The sequence below is a fragment of the Leptodactylus fuscus genome, chromosome 4 (assembly GCF_031893055.1).
Source record: "Leptodactylus fuscus isolate aLepFus1 chromosome 4, aLepFus1.hap2, whole genome shotgun sequence".
Lineage (NCBI taxonomy): Eukaryota > Metazoa > Chordata > Amphibia > Anura > Leptodactylidae > Leptodactylus > Leptodactylus fuscus.
In genome coordinates, this window is record NC_134268.1 from 88,018,614 (window position 1) to 88,041,536 (window position 22,923).

General features: G+C 43.5%; 1 protein-coding gene across 1 annotated transcript in view; it reads right to left on the bottom strand.

Annotated features, from left to right (window-relative positions):
* The window catches only part of PXDC1 (PX domain containing 1), a 43,208-nt gene extending 25,098 nt beyond the window's left edge, over positions 1-18,110 (bottom strand). The window contains exon 1 of the mRNA XM_075270778.1: positions 17,280-18,110. Within this exon, the coding sequence (XP_075126879.1) occupies positions 17,280-17,535 (256 nt within the window). The 5' untranslated portion in view covers positions 17,536-18,110. The remainder of the gene's footprint in view (positions 1-17,279) is intronic.
* Between the last annotated feature and the right edge of the window lie 4,813 nt (positions 18,111-22,923).

Genomic DNA, 22,923 nt, shown 5'->3' on the forward strand with positions numbered 1-22,923 from the left:
ACATACTGATAGTGACTGTAGATTGTGAGCCCTATATGGGACAGTGACTGTCAATGTTTGTAAAGCGCTGTGGAATATGATGGCGCTACACAAGTAAGCATAATAAATAAATGTTGTAAATAATGAACCGTCACTCGGTGGTTAGGCAGGTGCCCGGAAATGGCTTCTCACGGACCCACCAGGATTCCCTATCCATTCTATTTGGCTTCCTATTTCTTCCTACAGACGTACTGAGGAAGGTCTTTCAGAACAAAACATTTATTTGTCGGAATAAAATTCACTTTGGAAGCACATTCATAGAGTGCTGGAAATTTTTGTTTACTAAATAAATAAATAAATGTGTCACATTACAGCAAATATACTCTAGAAGTGCTGTACAAGGTGCTTTCAGGGCCTCCAACCCACTGCACATTATGCACCATTAAAAGCTATTCCTAGATGTTCATTGCTAGGCAGTGGGGACTGCACCCTTCACGGTACTAGGTACTACATGTGATGGTGCTGGGCTGTAAAGACCACCTTCCTGACAGTGTATAACATGCAAAGGATGTCAAAGGTCTTCTTTGAGTTGGCTAAAGTACCTAAAATACCTGGCAGTCATATGGTTGTTCAGCTGACAGCTAATACTCTTGATTTCCACCCCCGAAAACCCACCTTTCACATCTCAGTAAGAAAAGCACAAATCTGTGTGCATGTGCCGTGGTTGAACAGCATGGAAGCCACATGGATGGTATCAATGTGCTGCCCATGCTTCCTCGTACCCATTACTATCCTGCAACGCGCGCAGGCTCCGAAACAAACAGGTATAGCACACGTTCTGAGATTTGCCCCAGGCTCACAGCAAACTTCTCCATGCAGGGTTCTTCTGTCCGCTTGAGAAGTTGGACATCTTCACTTGCGGACAGGGAAGGACGGGCACGGAGTGCAAAAGAACGCACCCGATGCCCATTGAAATGAATGTCAGGTGTCACGGACACAGCTAGTGTCCGCTCCTAATGTCCGTGACAGATTTTGAGCGGACACTAGGAGCGGACACTACCTGTCGGACACCGGCGGTAGTGTGAACGCTCCGTTAATTGTCGAGCATAGTAGGAAATAGTACAATTCTTTTCACACAGGCACCATCCAACACTTCAGAATTGTGGCATTAAAGAGTCGCAAAAAACGGTTTTGTGACTCTTTGGACTCATTTGCACTAAAATGTTGTGACAGTTTACATTTTTACTTTGCTTATATCACTTTTGAAAAGTGGGTGGAAAAGTATGCAGGGCTATGACTTTTCTATTTTTCCAAAGCCTGACTCTGACTCCAACTCCTAGCCTAAGGCTACATTAACAAGGATAATGATATAGTACATGGAGGGACAGTTTGGACATTTTGACAGTTTGTGACAATGGACCATCAAAATTGTGGTCATGTGTATAGCCCCCATTCACATGAACGAACCGTTAAAAATAACGTCTGTAAGGCGCTCGTGTGAATACAGAGATAGGCCTCTTGCAGAGGGCCTTGGCCGAGAACAGTGTGCTATCCATGTTTTTCCCGGATAGCACACTGACCCATTCATTTCTATGGACCCGTACACATGACCATGAATTATACATGTGCGGGCCGACTGTCCAGTCCGCAAAATATAGAACAGGTCCTATTCCTGTCCTATTTTGCAGCCCTGCTTCTGTGTCTCCTATTCATTTAGTGAAAAAGGCCACGGAAGCACAGGTGGAACACGGGTGACATCCACATGTCCCCCTTGTGCCATCCCCGTTGTTATAGAATTGCTAGGACAGCAATTCCCCAGTAGCTGCTGGAAACCCTGGGGCAGGGCACAAGAGACAGTGAGCCCTAATCTGAAGCCCCCCACTGTCCCTTCCTATTGCCAGGCCCTATCCTATGTAATAGGCGGCAACTCGAAGACGGATTGTCTTCTTATGTATGTGATACACAAAACGCAGACAAGACGAACAACAACAAAGGGAGGTCAGCTAGCCAAGGGTCAGGAAACAGTCGAGCAATGCAGTGCCAAATCGAAGTCCAAAAGAATAGTCAGTAGGGAAAGCCAGAGGTCAAGGATAAGAATACAAGTAATAACAACAACAGAAAAAAGCAAGTACGCACAGGGCAATAGCAAGCACCAGTGTGAATGTGAGCCTAGAATAAATAGGGGGGAAAAACCCACCCCGGAGATGATAAGCGGGTAGGCTGTCAATCACAGGGCAAGACTGAAATTAACTATTAGAGGAGCAGAGGGAAATGAAGTTGAAGAAGACGGGTGTGGTGGAAAATCAATTACCAAGGTGAAAGAATAGGACAGTGTTCAGACAATGCAAGAAGATCCCAAGGAAAGAAATCACAGCCGAACACGTCTCCTGCACCGCAGCATGCGGCCGGATGATGATACCAAAGACGGGCAAAGATGTTACACCTGTGTTTAATTTATGGCTGGCCACAAGCAACTGGCCTGAGGGTTGGTTCACACTAGTGCTTGTATTCCGTCCGCAAGGAGTCCGCATGGAGACCCCCGAATGGAATGCAATGACAATTGCAAGCGACTTGCTTGCAAATCACATGGAGCCCATAGACTATAATGGGCTCCGTGAGCTTGCCGCGCACTGCCCGCACAAATGAATTGTGCGGGCAGTGCACGGCAAGCACACGGAGCCCATTATAGTCTATGGGCTCCGTGTGCTTAACTGCACAGCACTTGCATTAGCGTTGGCATTCCATTCGGGGGGGGGTGTCTTCATCCTTGCGGATTGAATACAAGCGCTAGTGTGAACCAACCCTAACCCTGACTCCTTCATAAATGCCTGACAACCATGGTCAGACAGCATACATCTAGCAATCTATGCATCTAATTAATCATACAATATTAATGATTGCATAATATAAATAAAAATAATTAATCATTTTATTTTGAAGCTGGAGTCGAGTTGGCAACTTTTTTCCTACTTCCCTCAAAGCTGGCCCTAACTCTGACTCCACAGCTCAGTGGGCATTGTTATCCTGGAATGTCATACTTACGCTAGGTTCACACTAGCTCTCCCTCTAAATTGTTCTAATCTGAAGACCAGAACAATGGAGAGGCAGACTGCAAAAAAAGGGTTATACATGGTTTCAGTTCATTGACTATAATGGGGTCCGTCAGGGTGTCCGACATTTTTAAACTGAAATCATCAGAGGATTCCATCGGAGACTCTGACGTAGATGTGAACGTAGCCTAAAACATGCACCAAATTTACCAAACATTTGATAACTTCAGAGTAATTTATGGCAATGAAAACTCCAGTAAAATTGACTTTGAACTCAGTGCCCTGTATTTTTTTTATTTATAATACTGGTGCCTTTTTCTGTGGCAATTAGGTCTTTGGGGCCCCCTCAAGCATCAGGACCCAGATTTGACTGCCTGTAGCTACAGCTTTGAGTCTATCATGTTCATGATTTGGTACAATTGGCACTTCATGAAATATAAAGCGGATACACTGGATAGGTAATAAGCTGTAACATCTTTTCTACCAAGCATTCTGCACCAATATCTTTACTCCTGACAGTCATAAAATATCTCATACTGCCCCTCATATGTATTGCTTAGAAGTTATTACATTCTGTCCATTATGGTTTTCCTGGGCACATGTCCTGGTGTTTGAACTCGGTCATAACCGGAGTCAGTTCTGGGGCCACAGCTGCAAGAAGGCGAATCACTGATAGTTCTCATTACTGACCGTGCAAGAGCAGAACTTCACAGTCAGTGATAAGAAATATCCTGGAATATAACTGTGTGTCACTTAGGGTGGCTGCCACGCTGCCATTATTTAATGTCTGTTGCTCTCATCCGCCACAGGATGAGAGTAACAGACATTAAATGAAAGATGCAAAAGGTGCCATTGCATCCATCGTGTGTCTGACTGTATTCATCCCATTGTAAAAAATATGACAGAAGCTTGCATGCCTCCATCATGTTACTTACATTAGAGTCAATGGTGAACAGACACAGAAAGAGTAGGTCCGTCTGTGTCCATTACTCTACTATAGGTCTAAAGTACTGTTGTTGTGATGGATGACAGCAACAAACATTAACAACAGTAGTGTGAACATAGACTTACATATAAGGAAAAGCACCTGTGGTCCCAGAACAAACTACATTCAGAACACTGGGAGAAAAATCATCCAGACTGGCATATTTTACACTGGTCTTTAGGTTCCCTGTGCCATAGAAGGGAGGGCATACTTAATTCACGTCGAGGCTGCATGTCATCATGAATTAGGCACTTTCCCCCATCATTTATGCCACTTTTGTCAGAGGCTCAAGTTTTCAAACCTGACTATAGAGCCTTTGGACCCTCTGGCACACCTCCATTAAACTGATTTATCACAATGTACATCAGAAAACTGATGAAATGTACACATTCTACAATCTACATATCTGCATTTGACAGTAATGTAAAGTAGAGTAAAACATGAAAAAAAATGTATAGGTTTACACTAGAACTCGCTATACGTCAGGGTTTCCATCTCTGAACCCACTTAAAAAATGTGGAGGGAAAAGTACTGCAAGTAGGACTTTTCTCCCCACATTTTTCAGGCAGAAACTGGGCATACGGGGTCCCCAGGATCCATGGTTAACTGGTTTTTAAGCAGGATAGCTTTCCATTTTTTCGGTTCTCCAAGCAGACCTGAAGAACGGAAAGCTGAACGCTAGTGTGACCCAGTTTAATAAAAATTAAGAAAAAAAAAAATATATATATGTTTTTGTGAGATTCTGCCATTCAATAGTAATATATATGTGCAATAAAATGTAATGTGATACATAGTACACGAGCATATGTCTGACTTTTCATCGCATAATACATATTTTAATAATAATATCGAAAAAAAATTGGAAATGGTCAAAATATTTGCATAGATTTTTTTCTTGTGCTCAGCTGTCCCTGACATCAGAAACTCAGAAGAAAACAGGGAGGAGTGCTGGAGCCCAGGAAAGATGGGTGAGGCTAAGGCCCCAAAGGACGTCCCACAGCAATAAAGCGCTGCGGAAAAAAATGTGGTGACAACGCACCGCGGTTCTTCCGAAAGCACTTTAAAGGGGCTCTATCAGCAAAATTATGCTAATAGAGCCCCACATATGCGTGAATAGCCTTTAAAAAGGCTATTCAGGCACCGTAATTGTTATATTAACCCCCGGTCCCGTATTTAAATAAAAGCATTAAAACATATATGGAAATCTTACCGAACGTGCACCATGGGCGGGGATGCACGATGCGACGTCAGCTTCGGGCATGCCTGCCTCTTCTGTCTTCTTGTAGTAACGTCCTCTGGTTCCGTGCCTTCTTCCGGCTTCTTCTCTTCAAATCCCGCGACTGCGTAGTAATGCTTCCCTCCGGAGCGCTACTGCGCAGTACACTTGCGAACTGCCATTAAGTAAAAGTAGCCCGAAGCTGACATCGCATCGTGCATCCTCGCCCCGGTGCACGTTCAGTAAGATTTGCATATATGTTTTAATGCTTTTATTTAAAAACGGGACCGGTTAATATAACATTCACGATGCCTGAATAGCCTTTTTAAAGGCTATTCACGCATATGTGGGGCTCTATTAGCATAATTTTGCTGATAGCGCCCCTTTAAACTTTCTGTTACAATTAAATCAATGGGGAAACCACCGGCATTTCCAAAGATATAACTAACATGCTGCAATTTCCAAAACTGCGCCGGCTTTGGAAATCACGGCGTGTCCACATGGTGGTTTTTACCGCCAAGTGGGCATGAAATTCACATGAATCCCAACCATTTTGCCTGTACTGTAAAACGCAGCGATTTTTCCCGTGGCGTTTCTGCCATGGGCAAATCGTTGCGATTCCAGCCCATGGGGCCCCAGCCTGTTTTTTTTTACATTTGATCACCTCAACTTGTTATACTCTGAGGTCTGAAGAACAAAGAGTATAATAATAGCGTTCTAATTTAGACATGTTCAGTCCGAATAAAACTACACGTAGAACCTTGTAAATATTGTAATAATCTAACCAAAATATTCACGTAGGTTACCCTGGTTGATGTCTGGTTTTGGTTATTTTTTGATAAATCACCCAGCACTTACATATAATATTACATGCATTGGAGCATGCCACATTTTAATCAACTCCGAAAAGAACCTCCACATGAACTGTGTAAGAATCAAACACACACACACAGATACAGAAGATCTCTAACTGATTCAGATCTGGAAGACGCTTGTGTGCATGATGTGTTTATATACCACTCTGTTTATATACCACTCTGTGTTACCACTCGCATGTTACCACTTGCATTCATTCACATATACAGCATATTGTAACATATTCTACAATCTGGCCATTTATGTAGGTTTATCTGCACTGGCAACACAATCAGACTGAACAGAAGTAATTTCTTGCACATATTGAGACATTAAGCATAAAAATATCCCACAAAAACATCTGCTGGGGTGGAGTGGGATGAATAGCGTTCAGCTATAGAAAGACTTCAGAGCCAAAGTTGAAGTTAGGAGTAAAGAGCATCCCCAGGCAAGCTGCAGGGTGCAAACAGAGGTTCTCTGTCAGTAGCTGGCAACTTAGTGGAACTTCCTTGCCAAGTATACAAGATCTCTTTCAAAGCAATAGAGAAGGGACAACACAAATTAGTAATGTCAAGTTTAAAAGAAACTGAGACAAACAACTAAATTCTAAGCCCAAAACAGGAGTGGAAAAATGTGAGAGATGGACTTTTTGTGCATAGAAATATATGATCTGTATGTTACTATTATTGCTTATTTATATAGCACCATTATTTCCATGGTGCTGTAAATTTGAGGGTTTACATACAATACACAAAATATACAAAACAAATATAATACTAACAATGACCGACTGGCACAGTGGGGTAGAGGGCCCTGCCCGCAAGGGCTTACAGTCTATGAGGGAAGGGGGTAGAGACAGAAGGAGAGGGGGAGACAGTTCAGATGGCAGTGTGGTGATAGTGTTATTGGAGGTTGTAGGCCTTCCTGAATAGGTGAGTCTTCAGGGCCATCTTGAAGCCTGTGATTGTGGGGGTCAGTCTTATGTGTCTTAATAAGGAGTTCCAGAGTATGGGGGATGCACGGGAGAAATCTTGGAGACAGTTGTGTGAAGAGCGGATAACAGCAGAGCGGAGTAGGAGGTCATTAGAGGATCTGAGGTTACACGTGGGCAGGAAGCAGGAGATTAGGTCGAAGATATATGGAGGAGACAGGTTGTGGATGGCTTTGTATGTCAGTGTTAGTAACTTAAACTCTATTCGCTGGGCAATGGATAACCAGTGAAAGAATTGGCAGAGGGGTGCAGCCAATATAGAATGGGAAAGAGGTGTATTAAGCGAGCAGCACAGTTTAAAGGGGTATTCCCATAATGCTTGTTCACTAACCTGCAGGCTGTTGTGCTCTATTCACTTCCTGCTTTTCTCGGCACATTGGTGGGCGGGGTTTCACTTGCACGGTATTGGTTGTAAATGAATTACCACAGTGTGAAGCTGATGTAGCAGAGCTGGATTTGAGTCAGTCTGCATTACATACAGAGGTAACGGACTCCCTATCTCAGCCCTTATCAGCCAAATTCAATTAAACCGACTGATAAGAGCTCAGAAATCCCGGAGCTCTCACTGAGCTGAGAAGCTCTGCTACTTAAAAGACACAAACAGCTCAGAGCTGCTCCTAGCCCCTCCCCCCCCCCCCGCCCCCCCCCCCCCCCCGAGAGCAGGCAGCTACATCACTTGACAAATGAGCAGATAATCCCAAGGGCCATAGAAAGAGTGTAAACAATGAAGTGAATAAATTAAGATAGCGGCCAAACAAAGCAGTTTTGATAAAGCAATGCATTTAGGAAAAGTCTTAAAGCCACATAAACTAGCAGTATAGATAGGATCCTTGTGATGGGACAACCCCTTTAAGGTGGACTGGAGGGGGGCAAGAGTATATGCAGGGAGGCCATGGAGAAGGGTGTTAAAGTAGTCTAAGCGGGAGATTATGAGGGCATGAACTACCATCTTTGTGGTGTCAGGGGTGAGGAAGGAGCGGATTCGATGGATGTTCTTGATTTGATGTTATTACTAGTTACTATGTTATATATAATAATTACACACATGGAAATAAAAACTATTGTAGGTTGTAGGTTAATAATTTGATCTGATCAAATCTGTTCATATTTTGATTTCTCATCACAGCACAAAAACAATTATGATCATCATGATAGAATCAATCAAACCCTATTGGCAAACTGATCTCAACCACGGTCACGCGCAACTGACCTAAGCCTTCCAGAGCTTTGTTCCTTTTTTGGTTAGTTGTTAAAGCAGGGACAGACATGCCATTTATACAACCTGTACACAGCACCCCTGTAGGTCAGGGGACCCTATCATTTAACAGGAGATTTCTACTATTTATTACAGTAATTCCCATCTGGGGTGTTGTGTCACCCAGGGGTATCTTGAAAACCCCCATGGGCAGCATGATCTCATGCCTTCATGCAACAGTATCTGTGTCCTTAGGACATTTTTTTGTATTTTGGTAATAATTATTTGGTAGGGGTGCCCTGAGGAAATTTCAATTGGGAACCACTGGTTTATTAAATTGCAGGTAAACGCCTAAACTAAGGAACCTGGCTAATGACTACTGAAGGATCTGTAGAAGACATAAGATGGCTTGGCTTTATGCTAAAATATTGGAAAACAAGGGACCCGTAACCCATGTCAGAATGGGGACCCAAAGTAGAGCTACATTAATATAATAAATTACTCCATTTGCAAATTCCTAAAACAGTAGTTTTCTTCCTAGTCCTTGCCCTGAACTGTTTCTCTTCCTGGGGTTATGTCAATAGCCTAACTGGATTTTATCTTGATCTAAGGCAGTCTTAGATCTGTGATTCTTGGAAAATAGTCTGCCTGACTCTATGTCTAAATAGTAATACACTGAGTAGCTTATTTAGTAACATATTCAGTTTCTTATATGGACAAATTGCTTTGGATACAGTACATTGTATTAGGTAAGTAAGTGTACTGTGCTGTGCACCCCTCTTGTACTATGGAAGCGTTTCCCTTAATATCTTAATACCCACTCTATTAACCAGGGTTACTGTATAGTGCATCTTCTGCTCTGGCAGATTTGCAACGATCATGTAAGAAATTCAGTTGATTTTGTATGCTATAATATGTAATTTACATTACATTATGTGGGAAATCCTTGGGGCTGGTTATCAGTAGAAAGTCTGAACATGAACAAACAGTAAAATTACCTTGGCTTCACAGTGACTACAAACCACTAATCTGATAGGTAGTATATGCCAATCTGAATATCAAAAGAATGGATGCAGAACTCCACTAAGAAGATTATGTTGTCCACAGAGACAAATCAGAATTCAGCTACAGAAGTCACATTTCTCTCCAATGGCTCAGCACACAGTAATAACTAACCTGAGCATGTCTGATGATGACACTATGTTAAGTGAAGGAACGTAGCTTTAGATGGCGACAGCTGAAGCCAGCTTCCTTCACCTCTGGGTGCCATCATCTATGTCATCATCACATATGCACTGGGTGAAGCTGAGCAGCAGTTAGTAGCTGCAGATATTGAAGCCCATTGATGAAAATCCATGCCCCTAATTACCTTTTCATCTCCTTGCCTAGGGATAAAGGGACGATTTTTACAAGAATGGAGCAGCTATCCAGAATAAGAAATACGTCACTTTAAACCCGTCCTGACAGCCCTACAAGGTACTGTGACTAGTTTCTATCTCAATTTTGTGCTACAGACTCCCTTTAAAGTCAGTTAAAACATATTTGAATTGGAGTGACAGACGGATCAGTGGGTAGCGTCAAAAAAGAAAACAGACCAATGCAATTCATCTGTTTTGTTAACCGACACTTAAACACAGATGACAAATGGACATTAAAAATTGACAGATACCAAGAAAATGTATGGAAAATATGTGGAGTTTCATCCATTTTTAATGTCTGTTTTTTCCACATTCAGGGGCCTGAGTCCTGAGAGCCTTGTTTGGACTCTTCTGTCTCGGAGACACTGAAGCCTCTGTTTTGTGGTCTCTTATCATCACCATCACTGGCTTTTTTCCTAAATTAGAACAGCATCGCTGGCTGCTGTCTGACCAGGGCTGTCAGCCTTTTATAGAGGAGGCAAAACTCGCAGCATGTTCAACCATCCGCAGGTGCCCATTTGTACCATTTGCGTCTGGTATCCGCTCCTTTGAGCAGAAAAAATGTCACACTTGCAGGACTTTTTCATCGTCCTAAAAAAACAACAATGAATCTGTTTTTTTTAACAATGAGATCTATGGAAGGAGGACACAAACGGATTACAAAAAGATAGTAATCACTTCTCCTGCATTTCCAATGGTTCCCAGCATGCACTTTTGCCCTATGTCTCAGGTCACACACCCTAGGTGGCCACTGAGACCCAATCACAGGCCCCAGTTGTGACCACTGGCATATGTGACCTGAATCGCACGCAGGAAAGGCCCGAAGAGGATGCTGGAGAGAGCCTGAAGGAGCGAGAATGCCAAGGAGAAGTGAGTCAAGGGGAGTATAAGTGTGTGTTATTTTTACTTACCTTCAATAGGCCTCTACTTATTATACTCTGGTGTCTGAGGGCATTATACTGTGTAGGGGCCATTGTGGAGCATATTATACTGTGTGAGGGTCACTGTGGAGCATTATCCTATATGAGGCCATTGTGAACCATATTTTGTGTGGGGCACTGTGGAGCATATTATATTGTATGGAGGCCATTGTGTAGCATTATACTGTGTGCGGTCAATGTGGAGCATATTAATTGTGTGGGGCCACTGTGGAACATATTATACTGTGTGTGGGCCATTGTGTAGCATTATACTGTATGTGGGCTGCTATGGAGCTTTATATTGTGTGTGTGCCGTTGTGGAGCAAATTATACTATGTGGGACCACTGTGAAGCATATTATATTGTATGGCTTGAAACAGAATGGGAAATATAAAGGAAGAATTATATTAAGTTTTTTTTTTTTTAATGTTTCTGTTAAATCCACTCCTTTGGCTCAAAACCCACCGCAAAATCTGCAATAAAAAATCAAACTGATCAGAACAAACTCTGAAGGACAACTGATACTGTTGCAATGCTAGGTTCATACTAGCATTGCCCGTCCATCAGAGAACCAGAACAAAGGAGAGACGGACTGTAAGGCTACATTCACATCTGCACAAGAGAGCCGTTGAAGTATACGCTGAAAATAGATAGAGGATTTAGTCCTTTTATCTCAACCGGTTTTGGTTTAAAAGCAATGGATACCCAACTGACTCCATTATAGTCTATAACTCAATGGATAGCACACAAATGGTATCTGTGTGTTGTCCATGCTTTCCACGCACCCATATACAGTATTTAGAATGAATAAGCATCAAATGGACAGGAATAGAGTCTGTTCTAAATTTTGTGTCCAGGCACAAAGACACAGAAAAGAATGGGTCAGTGAGCTAGCCACATTTCTGAGCACAGGGCCTATGTATTTGGGAAGTCGTAGCCAATAAAGAGCAGGAAAATAGTAATAAAATCTGCTGTGTATTCATCACACTCAGCAAATATGGCTGCATACATTTTTGCAAGTGTTCCACTCAGTCAAATGAAACTTGCACAAATGCATATGTTTGTCATCAAAAGATCTCACTTCATACATACTACACTGGTAAAACAACGAGGCAAACAACACATAAGACATCTATCTATCTATCTATCTATCTATCTATCTATCTATCTATCTCCTATCTATCTATCTATCTATCTATCTATCTATCTATCTATCTATCCATCTCCTGTCTATCTATCTATCTATCTATCTATCTATCTATCTCCTGTCTATCTATCTATCTATCTATCTATCTCCTGTCTATCTATCTATCTATCTATCTATCTATCTATCTATCTATCTATCGCCTTTCACATGTACTTTCTAGTGAAATAAGCTATCTGCTCCTGAAGAGCCTCTGACATGGAAAATATTCACATGTAACAATGCAAATATTTGCACTGAGCACTGCTGAGACAGCAACCTTTCAGTTAACACATGTTTTGAATCAACATAGAAAGTAAATTGACAGATTCTCTACTTCCTCCATAATGGAGATTTTCAATGCTAGAAGTGTAGTTACACACCTGATCCTCTACAATGCTTAACAGTAAGATAAAAACATGCCAGGTAAAGCTTTATTCACCAAAATATGCAGTTCGCTATTCCTGATCTGAAAGATTAACCTGTTCATCGAGGTGCATCGATTTTGTTTGTTTGGGTAAAAAAGCAGGACATTGTTTGCCTTGGCAAGTGCTAAAATACAGCTTATGCTACAAAAACCTACTTCCAAGGGTCTGTCGGGTATTGTGTTCTATGATCCATCCCTTTAAGGACCGTGAATTTTTATAGCCAAACAGGAGATAATCTTGGCCTGCTATTGTCACTCTGTTGGATTTTCACATGTTTTTAAAACAGACTTGAAAAATTTGTAACAGGTTCTTGCGATGTATTTACTGCAATAGATGGCCCCACTTCTGGGGGACAAAAGTCTTCTAGTTCTAGGTCTTCTCTGCTGATCATGTGATAGACCATACTCTACTCCTCCTACTTGTCCTCTGGGTAAACCGGAGAGGTACCATGATCCGGAGCTGAGATGTCAGAAGAGCCAATCAAATTAGAAAAACAGGCTAGATGTGTCTGATGTGAGAGGGGAAGCCCTTTTAGGGTTAGTTCACACGCAATTCCGCGTGTACATATTCCGTCGTGATGCCGATGCAGTGCATGGCACCCCATCGTGGCTTTCCGTTCCAGATTAGGCCCAAATGAACGGGCCTAGTCCGGAGGGTGCTGTCGTGAGGCGGACACCGCGGAATCCGCCTAAAGAAAGGGCAGCTCATTTCTTTTTTCCGCTAGTGGCAACATGCCGCGAGCACAAAAAAGAACGCTAGTGGTCTACATAGACCACCATTGTGAGGGAGCGGATTATGATGTGGATTCTGCGACAAAATCCGCCCCCTCTTGCCCCGTGTGAACTAGCCCTTACTCATTCTCAGTCACTTCACTTGGTGGAACAGTGGTTGGAGAGTTGTGAACACCCCATCTCAATGGGTTCTCTGGCATTATAGAAATTCTCATGTTTAATGCACCAATTAGCCTTTTGGTCTTGTAGCAAAGGAGTTATGCTATGATCAATACTTATCTTCTATTCATAGGGTAGAGGATACATTTCTGTTTGATGGTGGTCTGACCTCTTAGACCCCATGCAGCAAACCTCCACTATATGTGAGCACCCTATAAGTGAAGTACTTCTTTTTTGCTGAGTGAGCGTTTGCATTTTACAGCATGAACAACTAAAGTGAACAGCTACCATGCCAATTTTTTCTGTGCGTATTTGGTTTTGCGCAGCCGAGGTCCATTGTGGTGTTTAATTCCTATTTCCTTTTATTTTGTCTTTCCATGCCAGCACGATACGTCTTCAGAAAACGTCAGGGAAACTGTAATGCAGGGTGATGCCAACTATACTCTTGACTGCAAGGTTTAGTTGCTTGGAAAACAGGAAGTCAGATGTTAAAACAAGTCAGTCCTTGAAATAGGAAGGGTAAGAACACATCTGTGAATTATGAAATGATGCCAACTATCATTCCATTACAATGAGTATCTAGCAAATTATATTTCTACTACTCATGAATCACAATTGCACTGTTTTACGTCTGTCACAAGTAGGGCATTCCTGCCATCAGAGATCCGAGTGCCCTGACAATGTCCCAGCAGGCACATACTATTGGTGACATTACTACAGTATAGTTAAAGGAGTGGAGGTAGTATTAAATTGTTTGTTTTCGCAAGGAAAAAAGCTAGACTTACCCCTGGGTAAAGATGCCAATAACTAGGACTACAGAAGCAGGTAACAAGGATGACCCTTATCATTAATGGGGTTTGTATATATTTATATGGATAGGCGACAAGTGATCACTGGGGGTCAACTACTGGCCACCATTCAATTCACTTCTGTGGGGCTCCTAGAGACCACTGTCCACTATACGTATACTAAGAGGTGGTGATACATGTGCTCCACCACGCCATTTACATAAAACACTGAGGGGGACTTACAAGTTCCCATTCTCTTGAAAACACTGGAGTTCCAGTGGACAGATACACAGTGATCAGATGCTGTGGATACAGCGTCTGCTATGTGGCACAAGTCACAAAAGCACAGCACAAGCAATTTTCCAGCTTTAGATTTGTAGACTCTGGTTTCCTCCTCATTGCTGTGTCGGGGGAAAGGGAAGTGATATAGCTGTCAAATTGTAAGCCATTACAGTTCAGACACTGTATACTTGCCTTGCTGTTAAGACCATGCAGTATTACCCAACCTTCTGACTGAGTTCACACTGAGATTTTTGGTCAGGAATTTGGTTAGGAAACTAATTCCTCCTCTAAAAAATGCCTCACCATACAGTCCTATGGTGAGACGTTTTTAGGAGGAGGAATTTAATCAGTTTCCTGACCAAATTCCTGACCAAAAAACTCCATGTGAACGCAGCCTACGTAGTCATTCTTTGATGAAGTAGGTGTTGCTATACTTTTGTTATCAGAGGAGTCGTTTCTAGGTCAGTTGTAGGAGCAGCAGTGTTAAGTGGTAATGGAAGTTCACGCTGCCATGGCCCTCCATTACCTACCTTACTGTCTACTAAATTCAAGATAGATTGTCATATTCCAACTATACAATCAAGTTTGATTTCAAGATCCCAAAGACCCAGGGGAAGGGAACAGATCCTTACAAACCACTGTAATGTTACACACTAACATTTTTTTAAGGGGTTGTCAGGAATTGGATAAACTTTATGGAGGACAGGGGAAGTGTGACATATACATGTTCTTGCCACTGGAAGTCCTGCACCCCACAAGACCACTGAAAGCAATCACATACATCACTGATGCCACTGATCAGCAGTTATGTGGCATTCTTGAACTGAGGACATGACATGAGAACAAATGGAGTCCAGCAACAAGAGCCAGGGACAGGTGAGTATACTTTTTTTGTGTTACAACTCCTGCAGCCTCCACAAGGTTTGTTCAATTCCTGGCAACCCCTTTAGAATGGTAAGTGTCTGATATACGAAGTGTGTTAGTAAGCTTTCTACTGCTGGTGTCCATTCAGTCTCCTGACATGTCCTCATGACCAGAAGTTCTGCACTCCATTTGACCAGTCAGGGGCCTAAGTGGTTGCTGGTAAGAATCCGGGGTACTATTCCGTTATCGGGCCAGCAGCAGCGCAGTTCAGCAGCAGCTTTCGGGACAGCAGTTCAGCAGCGGGAATTACAATGACATCCGAGGACTGCTGGCCCGATGCTTGTGCCCAGTAACCAGTACATCGATGACCCCCCTCCCCCATCCTTCTCCTCCTGCCAGTGCTGCCCCCCAGCTCTCCTTACATCTTCCCCGTACCCTCTCCCCGCCACACGACTAGGCCTCACCTCAGCGCTAGTACCGAGACCGAAAGGAAAGACACCGGGGCTCAATCCAGGCCCTGACAAGAAACACGCCGACTATAGGAACGGTGAGCTACAGCGAGCCGGAGGGACAAACTTTCTGCAGCGTCCGGCGGCTATCTAGTAGCATTCATTGCTCAAGATTTACGGTGAGGCCTATTACAGGGAGAGGGTACGGGGCAGATGTAAGAAGAGCTGGGGGGCAGCACTGGAAGGAAGAGGAGGATGAGGGCATCGATCGATGTACTGCCTACTACACACAAGCACGGCCTCTATCATCGGGCCAGCATCGGCTTAGTCATGTGGCGGGGAGAGGGTACGGGGTAGATGTAAGGAGAGCTGGGGGGCAGCACTGGAAGGAGGAGGAGATGGAGGGGGGGTCATTGATGTACTGGCTACTGGGCACAAGCATCGGGCCAGCAGTCCTCGGATGTCATTGTAATTCCCGCTGCTGAACTGAACTGCTGTCCCGAAAGCTGGTGCTGAAATGCGCTGCTGCTGGCCCGATAACGGAATAGTACCGAATCCGGTGACGCATGTGAGTCTCCAAAAACCGCTGAGATCACTGACAGCTCTCAGTGGTCTTGTAGGATGTAGGACTTCATTGGGACAAGTCAAGAGACTAAGCAGACACCAGTGGTGGACAACAAAGCACTGAGGACAGGTGAGTATGATTATTTTTTTTTTTTTATGTTACACCACCCATGACTTTCACAGGATTTGGACAACCTCCTTAAAATATCTGCTTGGTATTCTTGTTCACATCCATACCTGATAGTTTTCACAGCTGAAGCTTTGCAGCTATTGTGTCTGGTTTTTCTAAGTAAAGTATTCCTAGTGGATGTGTATGAGGCTTGTCTATGCTAATATTCTCATATTGTGCTGATAAAGATGCAAAACCACAAAAATAACAGACTCTTGGTTGTGTTTTGCAATGGACAAGAATGGTAGCTGGAGGACTTCACTGACTGAAATGGGGTCCATCAAGGACTACATCATAGAGCCTATCATTTTACCTGACAAAATAGCACAGCATGCAGCACTCCTGAGGGAGTTGCGATTGGCCGTATGCACTCCACTGTTTACAGGTCAAGACAAAACTGAAAGAATGGCACACAAATGCAATCTATGTTTTCTATGGACCCATAAACTTGAATAAATGTGCCCAGACCACAAAATGGATAAGAATAAGACCTGCACTGAGTTTTGTAGTCCGGGACGTTTTATTAAAGTATATGAATATGTGGAAAGCACAGATGGCATCCATGTCACATGCGTTCAGTTTTTACTGACCCATAAATGACATACAGCCAGGTTCATGTACCCTATCACAGCCCCCACACGAACCTGTGAAAAACAGGGGTGAGTGCATGCGGACAGAGAAAAGAAGGGGCACAAATGCTATTTGTTTAAAAACCTATATGGAAAGTACGGCTGTGTGCACAGAGCCATACACTGTAATAAGATCAGAAGGGAGACCTGTTCTACACATGTGCTTAGCTCACAAATGGACACGATGTGATAAGTCTATACTAATGTCAGTCCTGACAGCAAGCAGAGATCTTGTAAATGGTGAGGAAGTGAAACATAAAGTATATTAGATGGTCTGTTCACTGCCCAAAGCTGAAACTTTAGCTACATAATAAAAGTGGAGTCCCCCTCTAAGAAAAGCCCTGGAGAGCAGTGACTACCCATGTACCGGATGGCCACACATTCTAGGACTGGTATCTGCAGTACAACAGGGACAGGGACCGACCTTCCAGCAGAGATGACTGTGACAGCTCCCCACGATCTTCTGGGAAAGACTCCAACAGCCTCTTAAAGAGCCGCCCCAGGTCCGAATAACTCCGGTGCAGATAGAGGATATTCCTATCCGACCACTCGGTCCGGATCTCGAAGAACTCCTCCTCGTCCCCCTTGCGATTGATGATGAGTCTCCTGATGCCGTTCACCCAGCAGTCCTTCACAAACATGTTCACCAGGGAGGTGCCCTCAAACACAGCCGATGCCATCCTCAGCCCGCTGCGCACCCCGACACCCACATCCCAACAACAGGGCACGACGTGGCAGCCGCTCCCTGAGTACCACTGTCACCAAGGCTGATGTGTCCAGATGTCACCAGCCAACCAGGGCTTATCTGATGCTGCAGTAACTAGATCCCGGCGCTCTGTACCCGGATCGCTTGCACACAGGACATTGTTATCTCAGGGGCTCCTGTTGCCTGGACTCTCCGGCAAGTCTGCCAATGTCCCTAGTCCATCCCGAGAGATCCACTGTGCGGGGGCCCCGTCCTCCCTGAGCCGCTATGTCCCGACATGATTCCCTCTCATAGCTGGTCGTGCCAGGAAGAAGCCAGTGCGGGGATGTCGGGCGCTGCTGTCAGAGCAGGGGCGATGGCAGGCTACGTGTCCGCTCCAACTTCTTGTCTCCCACCCCCCGGCGGTGTGGTGCTGAGCGCCTGGACCTCCCTCCCGCCCTCAGTGCGTAGCGCTGCCAGGAAGACGGAGGCTGAGGTAACTTAGTGTGTATCCGCTATGGAGAAGGGCTGTCTGTACTATGTGAGGAATGCTATCACTCCACACTGAGGTCAGACTCCTCTCCGGGATGTCACATGCCAGGCTGTGAGGAGGCACCCGGGCCGCCCTCTGCACCCTCCCCAAATCCACATGTGTATACTGCTCCTACAGCAGGGGGGTCAGACTCACATACACAGTGGGACAAAATGAAAAACTTGGACAAAGTCGCAGGCCAACCCTGATATTTAGTAAAAAAAAAAAAAAAAAAAAAAGTTTTTCTTTCTAATAAGATATAAACATGAAGGAAACCAAGATATCAGTGACAAGTTATATGCTGAGACAGAATCTGGAGCCGGCTACACTCTCATCTACTGGACGCTCTCATAGACATATGGCCTGTTCTCATGGGCCATATGTAATCCCACCGGTGGCCAGATTTGGCAGGGGGGCAGAGTGTGACACTTGTACTGTACATGGAGGGAGAAGATGAAAGCTCCAGAACCCCAGTTATACCATGGAAACAATTGAAACTGATGTACAAACCCTACTATGCCCCTCTGTACATCGGCTTGGTAGATATTGTGCCGCATGTTGTGTTACTTTGTCTGGTATCAAACCACAATCCCTGACTGAAAGCTTACATGATAACACCATAATGCGGCTGGGGCTTCCATTATCTACATTCTGCACCTACCGAGCAGAATCTCGAGAATAAATATGGTTTGTTCAGAACCTTGCGCTGTTGCGTTGCTCTGTCACAGGACAACATGCCATGCTTGTGGTACTGCGCTTTGTACCCTCATGAATGATATTTTAAACAGATTTATGACCAAATCAAAGTTCATTTTCTGATATAATCATAAATCAGCATAGAAAATTGGTCAGGAGAGGCGAAAGAGGAACTGGAGGATGAAACGTCAGAAGGCCAGTCATTTACCAGTGAATAGCATTCTGCAACTTGTACTGTGACGCATAAAAACCTCACACGCTAAACAGTGAAAGGGTGCATGCACACTACGTAACGCCGGGCGTGTATGAGAGCCGTACACGCCGGCGTTACAGCAGACTGCCGAACACTTCCCATTCACTTCAATGGGAGCGCTCGTAAACGCCGCTGTTACGAGCGCTCCCATTGAAGTGAATGGGAAGTGTTCGGCAGTCTGCTGTAACGCCGGCATGTACGGCTCTCATACACGCCCGGCGTTACGTAGTGTGCATGCACCCAAAAACTGAAAAAAAATGGGACTTCTGGGATGGAGAACACTGACAGCTTCATAGAAGAGAATGAATCAGTGGCTACATATGTACACCAGCACTTAGTTGGAGCAAGAATTTTTTGATTTTCATTTTTCACTCCTCGTCTTCCAAAAGCCATATTTTTTTATTTTTCTGTTCACAGAGCTGTAGGAGGGCTTCATTTTTGCAGGACGAGTTGTAACATTTAATATTCCATACAATGTACTGGAAAACTAGAAATAAAATTCAGAATGGAGTGAAATTGGAGAAAAACTATATCTGTACAGTTTTCTTATGGCTTTGTTTTTATGGTGCTCACTGTGCAGCCAATCTCTTGGAATCGCCATATTTTGACACCAGTAACATTTTTATATTTCCATGTGCAGGGATGCATAAGGCTTCTTTTTTGAGGGGTCAGATTTACATTTTCTTGTATATTGCTTGTATATTGGTTTGGTTCTTCTTTTTTTACCCACTTGTAAATATTTTCATAAGTTTTGTAGACTAGGTTTTATCGGATACAGGGATACCTAAAGTATATCTGTATCAATTCATGTATGTATCTTTATACGTGTTCTACAAAGAGGGGATGATATACATTTTTATTGCTTTTATTCAACTATTTTTCTGTTTTGTTTTGTTTTGTTTTTTACTGTAATATTTTGACCCCTCCTAGGGGTCTTGAACCACAGAAGGTCTGATCACTAATACATTGTATTTTTAAATCATAGCACTTCTGTCCCCAAAACGTGTTCTGGGCGCTGGTGATCCACTCCAAAATGGTGGTGCCCTTGCGCTGCTGGGTAAATGGCGCTTCCATGAATGTAAATCACCGGTGCAAGTTCTTCGCTGTCATGCATTTCCCAGAAGTACTGGAGGATTCCAGCTCCGGTGCATGCAGTATTTTAAATTCTGCTTTGGGCTACAACACAATTTGTAATTCAGGATCAGTACAGGAAAAGTTGCGTAAAGTATGTATAAAGTTATATTCTGTATGCACAGCCTACAACAGCATGCACATGGAGAGTTTCGTGGTCCAAACGTGACCAATTGAAACTGGGTCTAGACTAGAATGGAGTGGTTTAGATCAGGTGTGGCATGGATCCAGTAGGTGGCAATGCCTTGGCTCTGGGAGTGTTAGCTTTGCGGTCTGGCAGGCTTGAGCGCTTTCTCAAGGACCTTCCTTGACAGTCCTTGGTGTTCACTGACACACCCACACTATATGATGATGCTATGAGGGGTGTACCAGCTATCAAGCCTATAGAAGCACAGTAGCACGAAATGGCCCGTTGCTGTCTGATTGTCCACAGTTACCTGTCTGCACTGGGTTCTATAAAAGGAGTTTTTGTATCCGGAGTTGTATGCCGCTCCTCCTTCACTTGCCTTTTGGCTAACACACCAAGAGCCTAGGCATTTTTGGGTGTTGAATTGTTGAGGCTAACTATGTCTCTCCTATATGCAATCCTAACCCTTCTGGTTTGACATGGATACAGAGGGTGGCTCATACTAACAGTCACAGGAAGCAGTGCCACCTACTGGATCCACAGCGTACCAGACAGCATCTGATTTTACCCACCCCATGCTATCACCTACCTTTGAAACTGACCTTAAATGAAAGTAATGGGAACATGAGTATATAGAAACCTCACACTACCAGTTGGTATGTGCATTGGTTTTACAACATTAGATGAGGGTAAGCAATGAATGAAGTAATATAAATAAGTATAAACATCTATATGAAGAAAAGCTCACTTATTGTTACCTAGCCTTGATCATATCATGAGACAGAGCCCCATAGCACAGCAGATAAAATACATACATGTGAACTGCTCCCTTATTGAAGTGAAACTCCATCCAGCACATATGCAGCCTGGCACTTATCATTGTCTAGTCTTTATGCTGGATCCTCTACTTGTGCCAGGATGTTGATATTTTCATACAGTCTTTTACAGACACATCTGTAAGCAATATGGTTGTTGCAGGAAATGTGCAGCCCAGGTGTTTTGCAGTTGTGCTTTATGTCCACGAGTGAACCAGCTTGGAAGGACAGAACCACTTTATAGCCCTGGGGAGTGCCCGCAGGAGGCAAACATCTGGAAGTTCTTTACTCTTTATCCTTTGATGATGGATAGGTGCCAGAAATTGGCCAAGTCAGCCAAGCATGGAGAAAGTAGGAAACACATTTATGTGTCAGAAAGTCATTCCTGCAATGTTGCATTGTTTTCAGCTAAAGGCCAAATGTACAGACATTTTTATAAATTTGATGCCCTTATACATTTGACGCCAGCTTCTGGACAACTAGAAGATGATGCTGGATTACATAACTATTCAGTAATTATGGGTCTACAGCAGGTCCCTTTTAATAAGGGTATGTATAACGTATATATAATGAAAAATTAGGCATCCATACCAAACATGTAATAAAAAGGTGTAACTTTTTTGTGATAATCATACGGTTACCGCAATTATTAGAGATCTGAAGATGAAAATAAGTGTGTAAGACTCCATTAACATCACTGTTGATGGAAAAAAAAATAGTGCTGCATGCATTGTGGCTTCTCACTAAAATGATGGACATCATGACAGAACCCATTATAAGTCAATACACCTGATATGAAAGTGACATGCAGTGTAAACCTTTTATATTTGCTACAGATCCTCTAAATACACATTGTTAAAGAGGACCTGACAGCTCTGTTATACTGTGTTAGGTCAGCATAAATGAGTTAACCTCTTGTTATAGTACGGTGTGGCCACCTAGGCCTAAAGGACAGTCGCCATAATACTAGCCTCGTGCCAGCTCAGAGTCTAAGTGGGAGGCTGCTGGAGCACCTACAAAGCTTCAACAGCTAGTGTCCTCATTTTTCAAACTCTTATTTTGTATTGTTGAAAAGAAAAGTGATGTAACACAACATGCCCCTGCGCAAGCTATTTTGGAAAGTGTTGCAGCCATCAAATTCAGAATGAGTGCATTTGTAAAAAAACAATAAAGTCTGTCCTTTTTAACATTAAATATTTTGTATTTGTAGTAGGATTTTCAAATCATCGTTTTCTGTTTTTATTTTGTTTTACACAATGTCCCAACTTTATTAGAATTGGGGTTGTAATGATATTTTTTTTGTCAAAAAAGTCATATGTTCCCCAAAACAGTACTAATGGTGGTGCTTACCTGATCCCTCCATAGCTCCTCTGGTCACTACGCACATCATAACCCCTCGAAGTGAAGTGCAACAGACCCCTTACAGCTATACCACTAGCACTCACTCTAATGGCATTTCTAGACCTAGCACCTGCAATGCTGCCTTCCTTAGTGACTTTGCTCACAAGGGCCAATAGCTTTTCAATTTTACTGACATGGTGAAGATCAGTAACTCCAAGAGGACTGAGACGCCTAATACCCCCAAGCAGTGGCGTAACTAGGAATGGCGGGGCCCCAAGCCAAACATTTGACATAGGCGCAAGGATGCAAGTTGGGCCCACGTGACGTTTGGGACGTCACTAAGTAGGCCCAAAAGCCTTCCAGAGCCAGGAGAGGTAAGTAACAGTGTTTTTTATAATCCCTCAACTCCCTAGCCCTCCGATCATTATATTCAGGTAGGGGGGTCTGAAAAGAGCCCCCAAGTATAATGATAGCGGTGTCTGTGGAGT